General features: G+C 54.0%; 1 protein-coding gene across 12 annotated transcripts in view; it reads left to right on the top strand.

Moving 5' to 3' along the window:
• Positions 1-15,841, top strand: part of Anks1a (ankyrin repeat and sterile alpha motif domain containing 1A) — a 153,455-nt gene that overhangs the window by 115,916 nt on the left and 21,698 nt on the right. For all 12 annotated transcript variants that reach the window (XR_010060683.1, XM_006256193.5, XM_039098686.2 and 9 more), the window contains one exon: positions 15,193-15,259. Coding sequence is in view for 11 of the 12 variants with exons in the window: in XM_006256193.5 (XP_006256255.1) it covers positions 15,193-15,259 (67 nt within the window). In the remaining variant the exon portion in view is untranslated. The remainder of the gene's footprint in view (positions 1-15,192; positions 15,260-15,841) is intronic.

Here is a 15,841-nt window from a genome sequence, read left to right on the forward strand (position 1 = left end):
TGGAGGAGCCTTGTTCTCAGCGTCGATGCCCTTGCTGGAGCAGGACCCTTCACGTTGTTATCAACAGGTATTTACGATAGCCTCTGTGTGGTAGGCTGCACAGGGTGCCCGCAGGCAAGGGGCTGGGGCTGAAGGACACAACTCCCCTAAGAGCTTGCTAGCATGCGGCGCTCAGAAAGAGCTTTGAGAGCAGAGCTGTTCACGGAGGGCTCATGGGCTCATCTCAGTGAGTTTCCCTGTTTGATTTAGGTTTTGTGTGTTAGGTCAACAAGGATAGCTTTCTGGGTCTCTTACTTATTTAAGGCTGAAATGTGTCAGAAGAGGGCGGGACTCGTATTGGTCCGCCAAGAGGTCTCTAATCCAGCCTTTCAGCCTTACTGCCACAGCAGCATTAGGTCTTAGAGTAGTTAATTACGACAGAATTATTCCCTACCAGAAGCCTGGCTGCTCAGTGCCCACAGCTGGCTCTCCTGGGCCACCCTCCTGTCCCTTCTCAGGCCCACAGCTCTGCTGTCATCCATGGGTGTTGCTTCATAGGAAACCGAAAAAGACAAGAGCATTCCCTGCGCATTTCCCGTGGGGCCTGCGAGGTCAGGGCCTGGTGGCTTCTGCAGCGCCAGCCCTCACTGAGCGCTGTGTCTGGATGCCCTTCACAGGTGGCTGCCCTGTCCCTCTGCACTACTGCCTGCTTCGCATTCCAAGCAGGAGGGCTCATTTAAAGCCCGGTTGAGGCTATCACAGCTTTCTCAGTTCTGGTGCGGGGCCTGGTTTCTCTTCAGCGGTGCTGTGATTAACCGTCATAATATACCAGGGGAGTGCCAATTAAGACGTGATTTCACGCCGGGCGCTTCTGCACTGTGGGCTGCCCCTGGGTGCAGCACGATCTTACCTTGGTAACACCTTTCATTGGCACCCATCGAACCTCGTTGGACTCCGACCAGCCAGAGGGTCCTTGGGCTCAGATGCTGGCAGTCCTTGGCAGTCCTTGGCAGTCCTTGGCTGGTTGCAGGAAGACAGAGTGTTTCTGCAGCCTTGCTTTGTAAGCACCACAGCTAGAAGACCTTAAATACAAGGAATAAGGAGGTGACCCCCGACTTCACGTGACCTTGGAGAAAGCCAAGTCTCTGTTGCTTATTCACATGACGGCACAGGCGGGCACTTGTACACGGGCAAGCCGGTGTCTCCTGGCATCTGCCTGAGGAGAGCTGGTGTCAGCTCCCATTGTTCAGACCCAGGGTGAGCCAGGGCCTGGCATACAGGTTGAGGCAGCGCTGCCTGATTCTCTTCATGGTCTGCGCATGGGTCACCCCATGCTATCACCAGTGGCAGCTCAGCCTGCAGTTCTGCCATGCTCTCTCTCTCTGCTTCTCATCCTTCAGACACCTGAGCTGCCCAGTGCACTGGCTCTGACCAGCCCTCAGAAAGTTCTCAGGCCCCCCAGTGTGTGAGGAGCTGTTTCAAATGCTTGGGCCTCCTTAACACTGCTACGGAAGGAAAATTCCATACGAGTTTTAGCTAACACATTTGTAGGTGCGTGGCTGGCTGGGGTAACGAGGCAAGCGGAAGTAGTTTATACATGCAGCTGCAGTGAGTCTTTCAAGGAAATCGCTTCTCATTATAAACTCTCTTTCTGTGAGTTACCCAAGCTTTGGGTGTCTGCTGGCCGCCCCACTGCCAGGGGTGGTTCATGCACACCCTGTTTATACTGCCTGCACTTGGCATGTGGCCCTAATTCCCCTCTGAGCACCTATCTTGGGTAGAGATCTCCAAAAGCAGAAATTAAGTGCACACTGTCTATTTGGAGTTGGGACTTCAGTGGGCGCTGGTGAGAGCTGAGGAGAGGGACCTCCCGGGCTGCAGGGCACAGGCCCTCTTAAACTCCGAGGTGCAACTAGGGCTGAAGATTACAGTGTGAGCGACTCCCCCCAGGGGAGGCAGGACAGGTCACTGATACTTAAGGTGGCCCCTCCCAGGAACTACAGAGGCTTACAGTTGCAAGTGCTAAGTGGGAAAAGCTGTGGGGACCCCTCAGCGACCTGCTTCCCCACACTGAGGTTACAGCCCAAGGCCTCTGCCGTCCAGTGTGCCGCCCCTTGGGTCTTAGGAGCATGGCCACTGCCTTCTGCAGAGGAAGACTTGCTTCAAGCAGCACAGGGAGCTGAGGCAGCCCGGTAGCAGGAGGGGCTGGGTCCTCTGAGGACGGACTGGCCCTCAGTGTCAGCCAGGAAGAACAGGGTTCAGCGAGTAAAAATGCAAAATTGAGCAGAGGGAACAGCTGGTATCAAGTTGCTTTTCTCACGACCCATGAACAGAGCCCTGGGTGACAGTGACAGAGACAGTGGGAGCAGAGGCCCTGGTGACATTCAGGCAGGTGTAGAGCAGGCACTTGGAGTCTCATCAGCAGAATCACCAGGCCTGTCAGCGATGGTTGTCATTGCGCCCACCTGGGAAGGAAGGGAGACCCTCACAAGCTGGGGCAGGACGGTGGCACCTCGCGTGCCTGCCAGGCTGAGGAAGATGGAGGCTTCCCTCCACCCCGAGCAGCTGGGTTACAGGAGAGAACTAAGTAAGGCACGGTTAGGCCTGACCTCCCCAGTGTTTGGGCTCAGTTGACCTTTATGAAAAGGCATGGTTAATTCAACATTTTCTTCATCTAAATGTTTAATTTGGAGTAGTTATATATTAGAAGTTTCAGAAATAGTTCCCAGTGGTCCTTTGTTTCCCCAGTTTCTGGCTGTGGGGAAATAGTTCATAACGGATATAAACACACCCCAGCAGCGTCCCACCCCGAGCACCGAGACCCGCCTACCAAGGCCCACCTCATCTAGCCTCAGGTCTGTGCCGTGAGAAGTCAGTGCTCGGGGGTTGGGGATTTGGCTCAGCGGTAGAGCACTTGCCTAGCAAGCACAAGGCCCTGGGTTCAGTCCCCAGCTCCGAAAAAAAGAAAAAAAAAAGAGAGAGAAGTCAGTGTTCCTCATACTCCATTCCTCCAGAGAACCAGAGACACGGTGCGCCTTGGCCGAGCACAGGGTCATTGGCTCCCAGGGGAACTGGGACATAACCATGTCCCAACTGGAGACCCCAGTGTTAGAACAGGTGTGCGCTTCTCCTGCTGTGGAGCCAGGAGAATACAGGCTGGAGTGCTCACCGTTCGTCGTTGTCCTGTGGCTGTTCAGGCCTGGAATGAGTCAGGACTCCTGAGGGCTCTCCTCCCGGCTCATAGATACCATATTCCCTCGGCAAATGCCTTGGTGCCACACACTTTACCTCAGAGGCTAGGCTCTAGCATCTGAGTTCAGGGACACCATCCAGGGCACCTTCACCAAGGACTGCTTCCTTTCTGCCACTCCTTATCACAGAGTGGGAGAGAGGGCGGGGGAGCCGAAGGCAGGGAGCAAGACTGAGCCAGTTACTGGCCTGGTTTACTGACTGACCTAGAGACTCACAGGGTCCCTGTGAGGAGGGGGCCTGCGCCAGCCGTTCTCACTCGCTCCCATTTCTGGGAGAAAGTCTACAAGTTCCGTGCGTCACAGTTTTGACTACAGCTGTCCTGTGTACTTTCACCCCTGTGGGAGCACATTTGAGAGTGTGATGTGTGCACACAGCCTGAGCTCAGAGTGAGAAAAGCGAGTGTAGAGCACTCCTTCAGCGTGCACACACACCCCAACAGCTCACTCACAACCATGCACAAGGGCTATCTCAGGAGGCACCCCAGTGACAGCAGAGCTGGGAAGCCCAGGCTAGGTCCTGGGCCCCTCTGCCAGGCCTATCCGGGATCCTTTGTCTGCCCCAGTCCTCCCTTCATTCCTGTTGCCCAGAGCTCCGGAAGGAGCAAAGCTGCTCGGCCGCGGTTTTGCCGCATCTGACTGAAAGGAGCACACATCCCCCTTCCAAGTCTTTATTGATTATTGTAACAAAAGTGGGAGACACCGAGATTGGCAGAAGCCCAATAAGTAACCAGAAGCAGGCTCTTATAAAATTAGGAGAAATACTAAGGTCTTACTGTCCTCCGTCTTACTCCGGCATTAATAAACTGGGTCTTCCTCGGTTCCTCTTGGAGGTGGAAGCACCCACTCCTTGTCTGAAGAGCCCAGACACACACAGGCCCAGCCTTGGCACTGAGCCATGCTTACAGAGCCACTGGACTTGGGGGTGGGGCTGCTGTGGGCTGCTGTGGGTTTCCATGCTTGCCGAGGAAGGAGAGCATTTTCAGCAGATGGGCAGGGCAGCCTAAGGGTCTCCCTGCACAAAGGTGTCAGAGTACTTTTCCTGCCCTTCCACAGTTCCCACCTTGCAGCTCCCTTGGCCGTGAGCCCCACAGGGGTCTCAGAGCCTCTCTAGGGCTCTCTGTTCAGGTGCTCATCCCTGTGCTTCTTGGATAATAGGGAACTTACCAGCTGTCCGCACAGGGTGGCCAGGGGATCTGCTCCCTGTACGTCTCTTCTGGCCTCGGTCCTTCTGTGGCCTCCCATCCCTTCCCCAGCCAAATGAGCCCCTGACCCCTGAGCTTTGGCCCAGAAGCACTGGAGGCAAGAGTTTTGCTCCTGTGCTCTTAGGAACCCTGTGTTCGGTCTGAACACTGGCAGGGGCGCTAATACTTTTTTCCGGATGGCGGTGTGAGGAGCGGGGGAGGGGCTGTATTCAGAAGGGCTTGGGGATGGCCAGGTGGAGAGCTGTTGGGGTGTGCATGCCAGGGAAATCATGAAGGGTCTGCTGTGCTGATGTGAGGCTTGGAATCTAAGAATCCTCTCTCTTTTTTTTCCTTTCTTGAGCCCCAAGAGGAAAGGCACCAGTTGTAGATGCCTTGTACTCTCAGAGTGAGCCAATATTTGTCCCCTCCCCTTTCCTCTTGAGGAAAAGAGGAAACCCCTAAGATAACCAGATAACCGTGCCTAAGACCCAGTTAGGGTTTAACCTCACGAAAGACTCATTGTACGGCCTTTCAAGTCACCCAGGGTCTAGTCCTTGCAGGAGCAGCAGTGGACACAGAGGAAAGCTTCAGAGGCCTGTGAGCATGCGGGGCCAAGCCTCACTTACGCCTGTGTGCAGCCAGGCCACCTCTGCTGCTAGAGTTCCAGGCAGTAACCTTGGGTACAGAACTAGTGAGTGAGTGCCGTATGCACGTGAGCTTGCATTTCACCTTGCTGCTCTCGTTAGGGGTTTGGTTCTCACGCATGGACCCGGCTTAGGTGGGTTATATCTAGCTCAAAGGGCCAGCCAACCAGAAGCCTTGCTCCAACTGCATCGGGGGAGGGCAGAGACCTGGCTGGTCCTGAGAGGCATTGGGGAGGGGGTGAGTTCAGAACAGGCTTGCTGGCTCCAGCCAGAGACCTGCAGTGGCAGGAATAGGGGCAGGACCGACGGGCAAAGCATCGTCACACCGTCCACCAAAGCCAGAGTTCCCGCTTTTGCCCCATTCCTGAGCTCTGGTGTCCTGAGAATTCTCGTGTGTAGAGACTTACCTTCAGGGACACAAAGATGCCTTTCCTATGGATTCTTGCATTCCTGATGGGTCAAAGATCAGGCTGAGCCCAGGTTAGCTCCTACCTCCTAGCTTAACCCTTCTCTCATAGCTTTAGGAGACCTCGAGCTTCAGAGTGGTCTTTGAGATTTGGAGCTGCTTTGCCTCCCTGTCCAATAGGCGTTCAGGATAGATAGGGCTCCACATGCAGAAAAGGGCTTTAGTTAGCCTCGTAACCTGTTTCTGTGCTCCCAGCTTGGGCACTGGGCTGGCTGGGAGCGGCTCTGGCTGACCACCTGCCACGTGTGTGAATGAAGTCTGGAACTAGGACCTGGGTGGCCTCTGGGCACGGAGCAGAGCTCAGGCTCTACTGATGCCCGCGTGCTCTGCCGGGGAGGTCAGGAAGGACAGACCCACTGTTTGTCCTGAACCGAGGTAGCAATCCATGGGACACTATCCAAACTATTCCAGGAAGAAGAAGGAAGCCGCCTAGTGTCATTCCCTAGTCAGTGGAGAGACTTCCTAAGAAAGAGCAGAGGAGAGGGATTCTGCTTGGGGAGGCGGATCTACTCGATGATGAAGGTGATTGGAAAGTGACTGCTGCCTTGTTTATGAGGCTTCCAAGCTTCCGCAGGGGCTTTCGTTTGGTCTAGGTATCCCATCTTTAATGGGAGTTTCTGGCATAGCAGCTTGCATGGGGCTCTTAGGCTAATTACAAACCCTGATAAAGAAAGCAATGATTTTGTTAAAGGAATCTAAACATTAAGTTACTCTAACAAGAGATGTGCGTCCACTCTTGGAGGAGAACCTGGGTGTTTCTCCCCAGTGGCTCTGTTCACCTTGTGTTCTCTGCCTCTCTGTATGACACTAGGCACAGCCAAGATGCTCCATTGACTGGCCTTTACAGTTTGACTGTTTTGTTAAAGCCAGAATTACACCACTCTTGAAGCAATCTGAGCATAGATTTCTTTCAGAATTTCTCAAACGTATTTAACCAACCACACTTCATTCAAAAACACATTTTCGAAGGCTTCCTACTATTGTATCTCTTTGAAGTAGCCACTTGGTTGTCATAGAAACAGCACTTGTATTTGTTTCATTCTGTGTCTGTTTGTAACATTTAATTACATTTTCTTCTTCCTCCCTGGTGTGTGTGGGGGGCGGGGAGCTGGAGATCACACGTGCTAGGCACTTAGTCTAATACTAACCTTAAGGTCCCAGCCTTAAGTTTCATTTATTTGCTTTAAGTTCAGAAATGATCTCACTGTATAGCCCATGCTGGCCCCGGATTCTAGAACCTTCTGTTCAGCCCCTCAAGCCCCGAGGTCATTGTAGATATGACCACCATTATCAGTTTGGGAGTGAGTCCCACCTCTCTGGATAAGCACACCACTCCCTTGTGGGTGCTGACAGAAATCTGCAGGCTGTGAGCCGCGCAGTGCCTCCTGTCAGGAGGACATGCTGTAAAGTTAGCTAATCTGCCGGGTCAGTTGAGGTAAAGGTGGCCAGAGAGTTATGAGCTGGTAGCTCATGGTAACCAGGAGCCTCCAGAGCAGACTCCAGCATGCTTTTTGCCTGTTTCGTCCCGCCGTCCAACTCTTGGGGACAAACTTCTGGAAAGTGCAGATACAGCAGCCTCCAGTGCCCCCACCCCCCACCCCATCCCCCTCTACACCGGTGGAGTAGCTCAGGCCTGAGCTCTTAACAGGAAGCCCCTCCCTCACTGGACACTTTGTCCTGAATGGAGAAGCCACCACCAGCTGTGTCCAGGAAGTGCGCTATTGTTCACAGAGGGTTGTGAACACTTTCTGCTCTTTCCCTCTGGTTTATCTCTAAGGGACCTGGCCAGCTCTTAACTTGTTTTGAGGTGGACTTCTATTTATTTCAGAATGAAATGCATACAAATTCCGGCAGTCTCTCTAGTCACAGCAGACTGAATCAGTAGTGAGAGGTGGCGGGCAGCTCGCCTGCCTGGCATTTGCAGTTTTGGAAGACTACAGATGTTTCCTCGAGCAGGAAGGATGGCACTTGGTCAGATGGGTCACAGAGCAGGGGAAGGAGACAGCGCTTCAGTCCAGCCCACATTTCACTGGGCCAGGGAGGCCCTTAGGACTAACTTCCCGCTCTGGCCTGGGAAGGACAGACAGATCGCCTCTGGAGAGGAACCACAGAACCGCGTCATAGAGGATGATGTCCTCGGAATGGAGGAGGTGCACCAGCGCAGGCCTCAGGCTCTGTTCTCCCACCTGTGCTTTTTACCACGTCTTAGACTTTCCCAGCATCCTTTGGGAAGCTGAAGCTCAGAAGAGGAAGTAGCTGAACATGCCCTAAATCCTAGCACTGGGGAAACTGAGGCAGGGGAATCTCAATGTTGAGGTCAGCTTGGGCTGCACAGTAACAGCAGCTCAGGGGAGCAGGGAGAGGGGAGAAGAAAAGTCACTGACCGTAGCAGTGATCCGGTGGCTAAGGAAGTCTCCTGTAATCTCTGGAGGTATGCTAAAGCTCAGAGAGGCCCAATGGCCTCTCCAAGATTCTGCTCACAAATGGAGAGAACCAGATTGTGAACTCAGGCCTTTTATTCTGAAGTCTGCTCTTCCCTGATCGCCACCTTGATTTAGTGATGCCCTTCTGTCATACCTGAAACTCTGCCCTAAGCTTTCACAGACCAGAGGCTAGCCCAAAAATCAAGCTGGACACTGGAAGCTAGTGGATCACGGTCAGTCAGAGCCATAGATTTTTAAGCTCTGGGAACTCGGACATCACAGATGGGCTAGAAGATGGGAGAGGGCCGGCCGTGTTGGTGGCCGGTCCTCCAGGTCCACTGGCAGAACCAAGCGGAGTTCAAGGCTAGAGCTGTAATGCTTCCAAGGACACAGCACCTCCTGAAGCAGGAGAGGACTAGCCCACAAGCCTTTAGCACACCCACGCCTGCTCCATGCTCCTTCTGTATCCTGGGTGAGGCTCTGATCCCCTGGATCCCAGCCTGGGAGGGATAGGAATTTGCTCTGCTCACTGAGTGCTGCTTCCTCTGTGCACGTCGTCCCGCCACACTTCATTCCCGATGCGGTGATCAACTCCACTGGCACCCGATGGGTATGACCAGTTTCCCATGCTCTGCCTTCTTGAAAACACCTGAATTCAAGTTCCAGACATCACAACATTGAGGCCTTGGGAGAACCCTCCGCCCAAGCTGTGTACTACAGAAAGGCAGGGGTGCCAGCTTCCCACACCTTTGTGTGGCCTCTGCCAGGTGTGGCATGCTAAACAGAGTCCTTTACAGATAGAAAGGGAATCTGTGTGGCTGTACAATTTGATATTTTCTAAAGGATTTGCACCTGAAACATTCTTCACAGGATTTTGTTCTGAGTTTTGAACTATAGAAACTTGAGAGATTGGGGTGGAGAATGTCTTGGGACAGCTGTTTCTCGGGGCCTGCTATATGTTCTAGCCCTTCATGCCTCTGTCCATTTGGCAAGCCATGTTATTGTTGACGTGTCTCAGGTAAACTGCATAAGTACATCCTTCTTGGGCTTAGAAGGCTGTACCGTTAACTAGAGTTGAGTACTTGTATAGAGTTTGGGATGGGAAGGGGTGTATACTCAAAGACAAGCTCAGATCATAGCTGTCACTGCGTAAGCTTCAACAGACGCCCATTACGTAACCACAAATTCCATTAGAACAAAGAAGATTGCTATGGCCCCAAAATGTTCCCTTCCGCCCTTCCCAGTCAGTCCCTACCCAGCCTCACCCTAAAGCCTCCCTGAGCACCCACTCTTCTGGCATTTTCTTCCGCCGCTGTTCACCTGATCTGTGACCTCATCTAAGCACAGTGCAGGGTGTGCCCTTGAGTGTGAGGTAAGGACTTACTTGAGTGTCTAGAAATAAGACTGGGGCTCTGTCAGTTCCCTTACTCTGATTTCTTCCTGTTCAGTGGACATTAGGGGCAGCAAGTTAAGGAGACCTTAGGGAGGCTGATGGACGTGCAGGTGGCGTGCTGACTCCTGAGCGTACGCACGCCGTGATCTGACCGCCCATACTACAAACAGCTGTTTGCCTGTAGGTCTGAGAAGCAGGTGAGCGCCTCGCTCTCCCCACAGTGCTGGTGCAGTGATGCCTCGAACCCCTGGCCTCTTTAATCACGGCACACACAGAACAGGACAGGGGACGACTTGAAGAGTGAGTGTGACACTAGGAGAGAGTCCCCAGTCAGGCACCTTAGGCTCGTGTCCCTCCTGCAGGGGCCAAGCCAAGCATAAACTGGACCAGAACCCAAGCGAGGAAGTCCCATTAATCACTCACGCAGTTGTCCCACTTTTTGAAGCCAATACCTGGCGCATAACCCAGAGTTACGGGGCAAGCAATAATCAAGTTAATTGGAATCTGGGTCTCCCAGTTTCTCCTTTTCAGCACTTTCCTGGTATGTGTGAGTCAAAGGCTGCTTTCGGAGCAGGCCATCCTGCTGGAGAAGGCTACTCGTCAACGGCTACTTGTTGCCATGGGGCCTCTCTGTGTCCTTTATGCTTCCCTGTCACTGTCACAAAAGCAGATGAAAGGTCTACTTCATTGCAGTCTGAGGGAGAGTGCAGGGCGTGGTGCAGTGTGAGGCCGCTCCAACAGTCAGGAGGCAGAGAGACATCTGCCCAGGCTATTCCTTGTTCAGTCCAGCCCAGCTCCTGTGGGGTGTCTCTGGGCACATTCAGGGGGGTCTTTTCACTTAAACCTCTCGGAAAGCACCCACAGCAGAAATGCCAAGAGGTGCTCTCACAGGAGTCCAAATGTCAGAATGACATTTAACCACCACAAGCCTGCCCTGGGTGGAAAAGGGACCCTGTTGGTGGCTGTGGGATTGGAGGTGCTCAGAGGCTTCAGGAGCCGGTGTCCGGTGTCCACAACCCCAAGGTGCAGGCCACAGGAGTAGAGAGACACAGCCTAGGACTGAGCACCCTCCCCTCTCTCCTCTACCAGGCTGCCTGCCCCTCTACATCTGGAGCAATCACGGGGGTGGCGGGGGAGGCTTTTCACAGGGCAGGACAAAGCACTTTTGAAATGAAACAACTCTGTTATCCCGTATCCCAGAAAAAAAGAGACGGGACCCTGAGAGAGGGCAAGCAGAGGAGGGAAGGATACCACAGTAAATACGGGATCAACCTGCGTGCCCTCCCTGCTGAGATAAATTAAGCTGAGACTAACGGTCTGCTCTGAGGAGAAGTTGGCCATTGTTCCCGGATCTGCCAGAGAAGAGCCCTTAACCCACTGGCAGCTCGCTCTTTATCCCCACGCCGAGCTCCCGCCCTCCCCGCCGCTTCTCCACGCCATCCTGGCCTCTCCTAAAAGCCGTTGACAATATTAGAAAACCAGGACACATAATTTACTTCACTCCATCTTTGTCTTTCCCGGGGCAACTCAGTCTGGAAGGGGAAGAAAAAAAATAATAATAATGTAGCCTTCGGTCAGTGACCCCTTTTCAAATATGGAATCAAAGCTGAGTGCCCGTCTGCCCCGAGAGGCAAGTCAGCCATTGTAGAGGGGGCCGTGAGTTCTTCTATGGCTTCTGGTGTGGGAGTGTCACTGTCAGCATCTTTAAGGTTCCCTGACAGCATCAGTGGTCACAGGACAGGGTGGGGTGAGCCTCTGGTGGACTGAGAGGTCGTTGCTCAGTCCTCAACATTCATACACTCACACACCCTGAAGCACTGCCCAGCCGGCTCCGTGCTCATCAGGCTGTGCTGCACGCACATTTAAGAATCTACCATGGAGTGGCACTCGGGATTCCTCCCTGGATGCAGGGCCGGTGTGAAAACAAGGGAAGAATGCCAGAGAGTCCAGCCGGACCCGGGAGCGGCACCGTGGGCCACCTTCCCTACGTTCTCCATTTATATAAGAGCGATTCAAGTTTCAGTGACCAGCCTGGTGAGAGCATCGAATATTGCCACTGCGTATGGAGACCTGAATGTCCCCCAAGACACTCACCAGCTCTGAAAAGACATGGGGTTAGATCCAAAGCCCTGAAACAGGCCTTGCCCCTTGATGGTTCTCGACATCACTGGGACACACTGTTAAGACTGTCGAAGCAGGGGCTGGGGATTTAGCTCAATGGTAGAGCGCTTACCTAGGAAGCGCAAGGCCCTGGGTTCAGTCCCCAGCTCCGAAAAAAAAGAACCAAAAAAAAAAAAAAAAAAGTGTCGAAGCAACAGGGTCAGACAAGTTTCTGAATAAGTTCGTAAGTGTGAGGTAGAGGAGGAGAGGCGGGCACACCGGAGGACACAAGCTTTCTGGCCCTAAGGAATCCTGTGTATGCGGGGACAGCCCAGGAAGCAACGGGAGCTGCCGGTAGCCAACTTTGCTGCTCTCCAGAAAATCCCTTTTAATATTTACACTTAGAACAGTAGGATGAAGGCAGGCCCTCTCCTCCCTATTGAACCCGAAATTCTAGGTACACACCGCAGTGGTGCCTGTTATCCTGATGACTTAGTCCCACAGGGGAGCCTCTGGCCACACGGTTGCCCAAAGGGGAAGTTTCCCACAGGCCTAAGAGCGGGAGCATGCTGGCCCAGGGTGCCACAGGGACTGTCTGCACCTCAGACACTTCTGGCACACACAACTCTCCTGGGGACTTGAGAAGGTTTTCCTTTCACTCCGAGGGCTATTTGAATGGCGCGGTGCCATCTCAGTGGCTGGACAGGCCCATGCCCATGGATCCTGGGGGCTCTGAGCATATGTCAGCAGCATGGCCAGTGTCTGCCGTCTGGGGAGACATTCCATGCAGCCTATCAGGGAGCCGTCTGAACAGAAGCATCGTGAATACCTGCTGAAATGGATCATTTCCAAGGCTTGTCTGTCTGTCTGTCTGTCTGTCTGTCTGTCTGTCTGTCTGAGGCAAGGTTTCTCTGTGTAGCTCTGGCTGCCTCTGCCTCCTTAGACTAGCAGAAGACAGGCGTGCCCTCCAGTTCCCCTGCACAGTGGCTCTTCTGCCTGACTTGGTTGTGGCAGCTTGCAGAACGGTGAGGTGGTTGGGCAAAGCCTCCTAGCAGTGTCCACTAGGCACACGGGGCAGGCTGTGGGAGCCCTGGCCTGCGCTGGCCTCCAGGCACAAGTGGATGGGTCTGGGGACCAGCAGCACTCACTACTGTCAAGTGGCCGGCTGGGAAATCTCAGGAATGAGGTGGGACCACCACCACCCACCTTGAGCTCTCTCCACTGATTGTATGAAGCATGGTGTCAGAAAACAGCCCTCCATTGCTAGGCCTGTGTAACGGGACGCGCCTACGTATCCTGTGTTAAGGTGCACTTCACGGGCTGGCCTTGCCTCACCAGGGGGAGTGGGTTCGGTCTGGAGGTGGGCACCCCCCACCCCCGAGTTAAAAATTACAGAAAAGCTTTAACTCTGTGAAAAAGACAAGATGGCGCCAGTAGACACACTCTGCAGACGGGATGAACTGATGGTATGAGTCGGTGAGCGCCGGTTTTCAGGCAACCTTTGACAGAACCGTGGATGAGGGGAGGGATTCTCTGACCCGCTGCTGGCTCTGTCTGTGTGCATGTACACATGCAGGTGTTCATGTGTAAGTGAGTGCCTCATCATGGTGCATATATGATGGCCAGCACCCACCTCACCCTTCTCCTCCTTTAAGACCGGGTCTCTTCTTTGCCACTGTGCCCTCCGGGCTGGTGAGCTCCTGAGGAGGCTCCCGTCTCTACCTCCCATCTTGGTGCGCAGGCCGTAGGCACCCCTTACCACATCCATCCTCGTGTGCATTTTGTGGAATCCTTGCCTCAGGGTCACTCACCTCACAGCAAACGCCCCACCCCCCTCCCCAGACCACGCTGCTGGCTCTTGTCGTGTGGCGCCTGGCCGGCCCTCAGCAGACTCACAGAACTGACCCCACTCATGTGCTTGCGAGTGAGCAAAGACTCGTGGGACAGAAGTACGATCTGAGAGCCGCACTAACACTGCGGCCCATGCATTGCAAGTTCTCTGTGAACCCTGAGAAAGCTCCGGAGCATGGTTATTGGAAAAAGCAATACACAGGGTATCTGTTGCGGTGGACGGGCAGGGCTGTCCTGGTGTTTGCCCGTATCTGAGACGTGATCTCAGAGATCCGGGAGAACAAGTAATAGGAGGCAGGCAGGACAGACCGGCTCTCTAAATAACCTCTTGGAGTTCTTGAGTAGTCTGTATGTAAGGATTCCATGGAGGAGAGGACCAAGCTTAGCAGTGTACTTGGGAGGCAGAGGCAGGAGGACCTCTGTGAGTTCCAGGCCAGCCAAAAGCAAACAGCAAAAGAAAAAAGCCAAGATAGTGTTTTCGAGCGGTTTGGAGAGGTGGTTGGCCGTTTAGGTGCACTTGCCGCCGGCAGAGGCCCTTTGATTGATTCCCAGCACCCACCTGGTGGCTCTGACCATCTACAGCTCCAGTTACAGGGGATGCTATGCCCTCTGTTGGCCTCCACCGGCACCGGGCACATATGCGGTGATTAGACATAATTTCAGCAAAAACACCCCTACACATAAAAATAATTTTTCAGGCTTCAAACTTCCAGTTTGGTAGGCTGGAGTCTTCGGTGATCAGGAGGAAAACAGGGGCACGGCTAATTTTTACTGAGCATCCACAGTGAGCCATGTCATGCGCACTTCCCCACTTACATCCCAGCTTTCAGAGGCTGAAGGTCTTTCCCTGCCTGGCTGGGACACTCACTTGTGCTACAGCACCTGAAATGACTGGAGCCCAAGGGAGGGATGCATGTGCACCCCGAGGGAGGGGCAGTGCGGACCTGCCCTGGAGCTGCCTCCCAAGCAAAGACAGCCTCCCACCACCCCCACTCTGCTCGGAAGGCTGTCACCTCTGCTGTGCCCCTGGGCTTCGGCTGAGCTCTGCAGCTGAACTGGCTTCAGGGAGAGAGGGGGCACTTGCCCTGTGCTCTCCTGGCTGTCAGCTGCGCCCCTGCCTGCCAGCTGGAGGCCGGCTGGGAGTTGTTTTTCTGATTGTCAGGCGCAGGCTCCTTGCTTGCACTTAGGGGAAAAACATCCAAGCCCTGGTACAAAAGGTCCCTCTTTTCATGGCTTTGGAAGAGGCCGTGAATGAGCTCATTATCACTGCGGCCCAAGAAAGGGGACAGGCGCTCTTCGTCTGGCTGTCTAGACCTACCCCGGGCCACGAATGCTGGACTGGGGGGCAGGTGGGGCAGCCTGGATCCAGCCCATGGTAGCCTAAGCCAGGTGCTGAGGCAGGTGGTCCATACCAGGGGCCGTGCTCAAGACATTTGGATGCATTGAGGCTAACTGTCTCTACCACGGTACAGGGGAAGGACAGTGTTGATGACTCCTCCTACCTAGTAAGTGCAAATAGGGCTCCCAGCTGCAGTAGGGTTTCCTTGCAGGGCAGCATGCCTACCTCCCCTGGCTTCTGGGAACTTCCTGTGTGCCTGCCTCTATACCTCAGAACTGGCGGTCATGGCCACCAGTTATCTTTTACTGTACTCACAGTCTGCCAAGCACGACTGGAAACACAGTACAGAGCAAAGCTGACAACTGCCCTCTTAGGGAACCCAAGCTCGAACGAGAACAGTGACATGTACAGACCGCTGGGAGAAGGGGGTCACTTCTCTGCGGAGTGGCTGCCCACCCCATCCCAGGCTGGGTTGGACTCGGGGAGGAGAGCCAAGTGGTTCTGGCCTTGGGCTGGCAACGCCGGCCCCAAGTTAACCCTTCTGCTTCTCGTCTCTCTGTTTCAGATTGAGAAGATCATGAGCTCCATCGGCGAAGGGATTGACTTCTCTCAGGAGCAGCAGAAGATCTCAGGTACGGTGCCATCCCCACCTCGTGGTGCACATGAACTGAGTTTGACAGAGCTCATTAAGGGAAGGACGGGGTTGTACTGCTCAGTAGGTGACATGTCCGTGATTGTATTGGTCGGTGTGGACTTCATCAGAGCGGCCCACATTGGGGTCACTTCCACACTGGTCCTTATTCGCTCTGGGCATGAAAACGTGGCCCTTGCGTGCCTTGTGTACATTGGCAGCCTGGGGGGGTAGACAAGTGTCCTCACTGTTAGCACGTCAGAGTCTCCTGAAGTGACTAGCTGTCTCCTTCCCTCCGGTTTCCTCAGTCATCTGCTGGTGTTACGCAGATCATCCCTGCATTGGTCATTCTTTTCATCCAAGCCATTAGAGTCAGGTCTGCCTTGGTTTCCTTTTCTGTGAAATGGACCATCATGCTTGCTGGGTTTCTTTCTCAAGAGAGATGTCCTCAAAGGACCTCTGAGAGCCGGCGCTCACAGTCCCCACCCCACCCCGTAGAGTCCTGACTCAGGCCCTAGAACTGTGGTACCCAGGAGGAGGCCCAGCTTCCCCTTCCTGACGAGTGCCACCCTCAAGGGCAGGG

Source organism: Rattus norvegicus, chromosome 20 (assembly GCF_036323735.1).
Source record: "Rattus norvegicus strain BN/NHsdMcwi chromosome 20, GRCr8, whole genome shotgun sequence".
Taxonomy (NCBI): domain Eukaryota; kingdom Metazoa; phylum Chordata; class Mammalia; order Rodentia; family Muridae; genus Rattus; species Rattus norvegicus.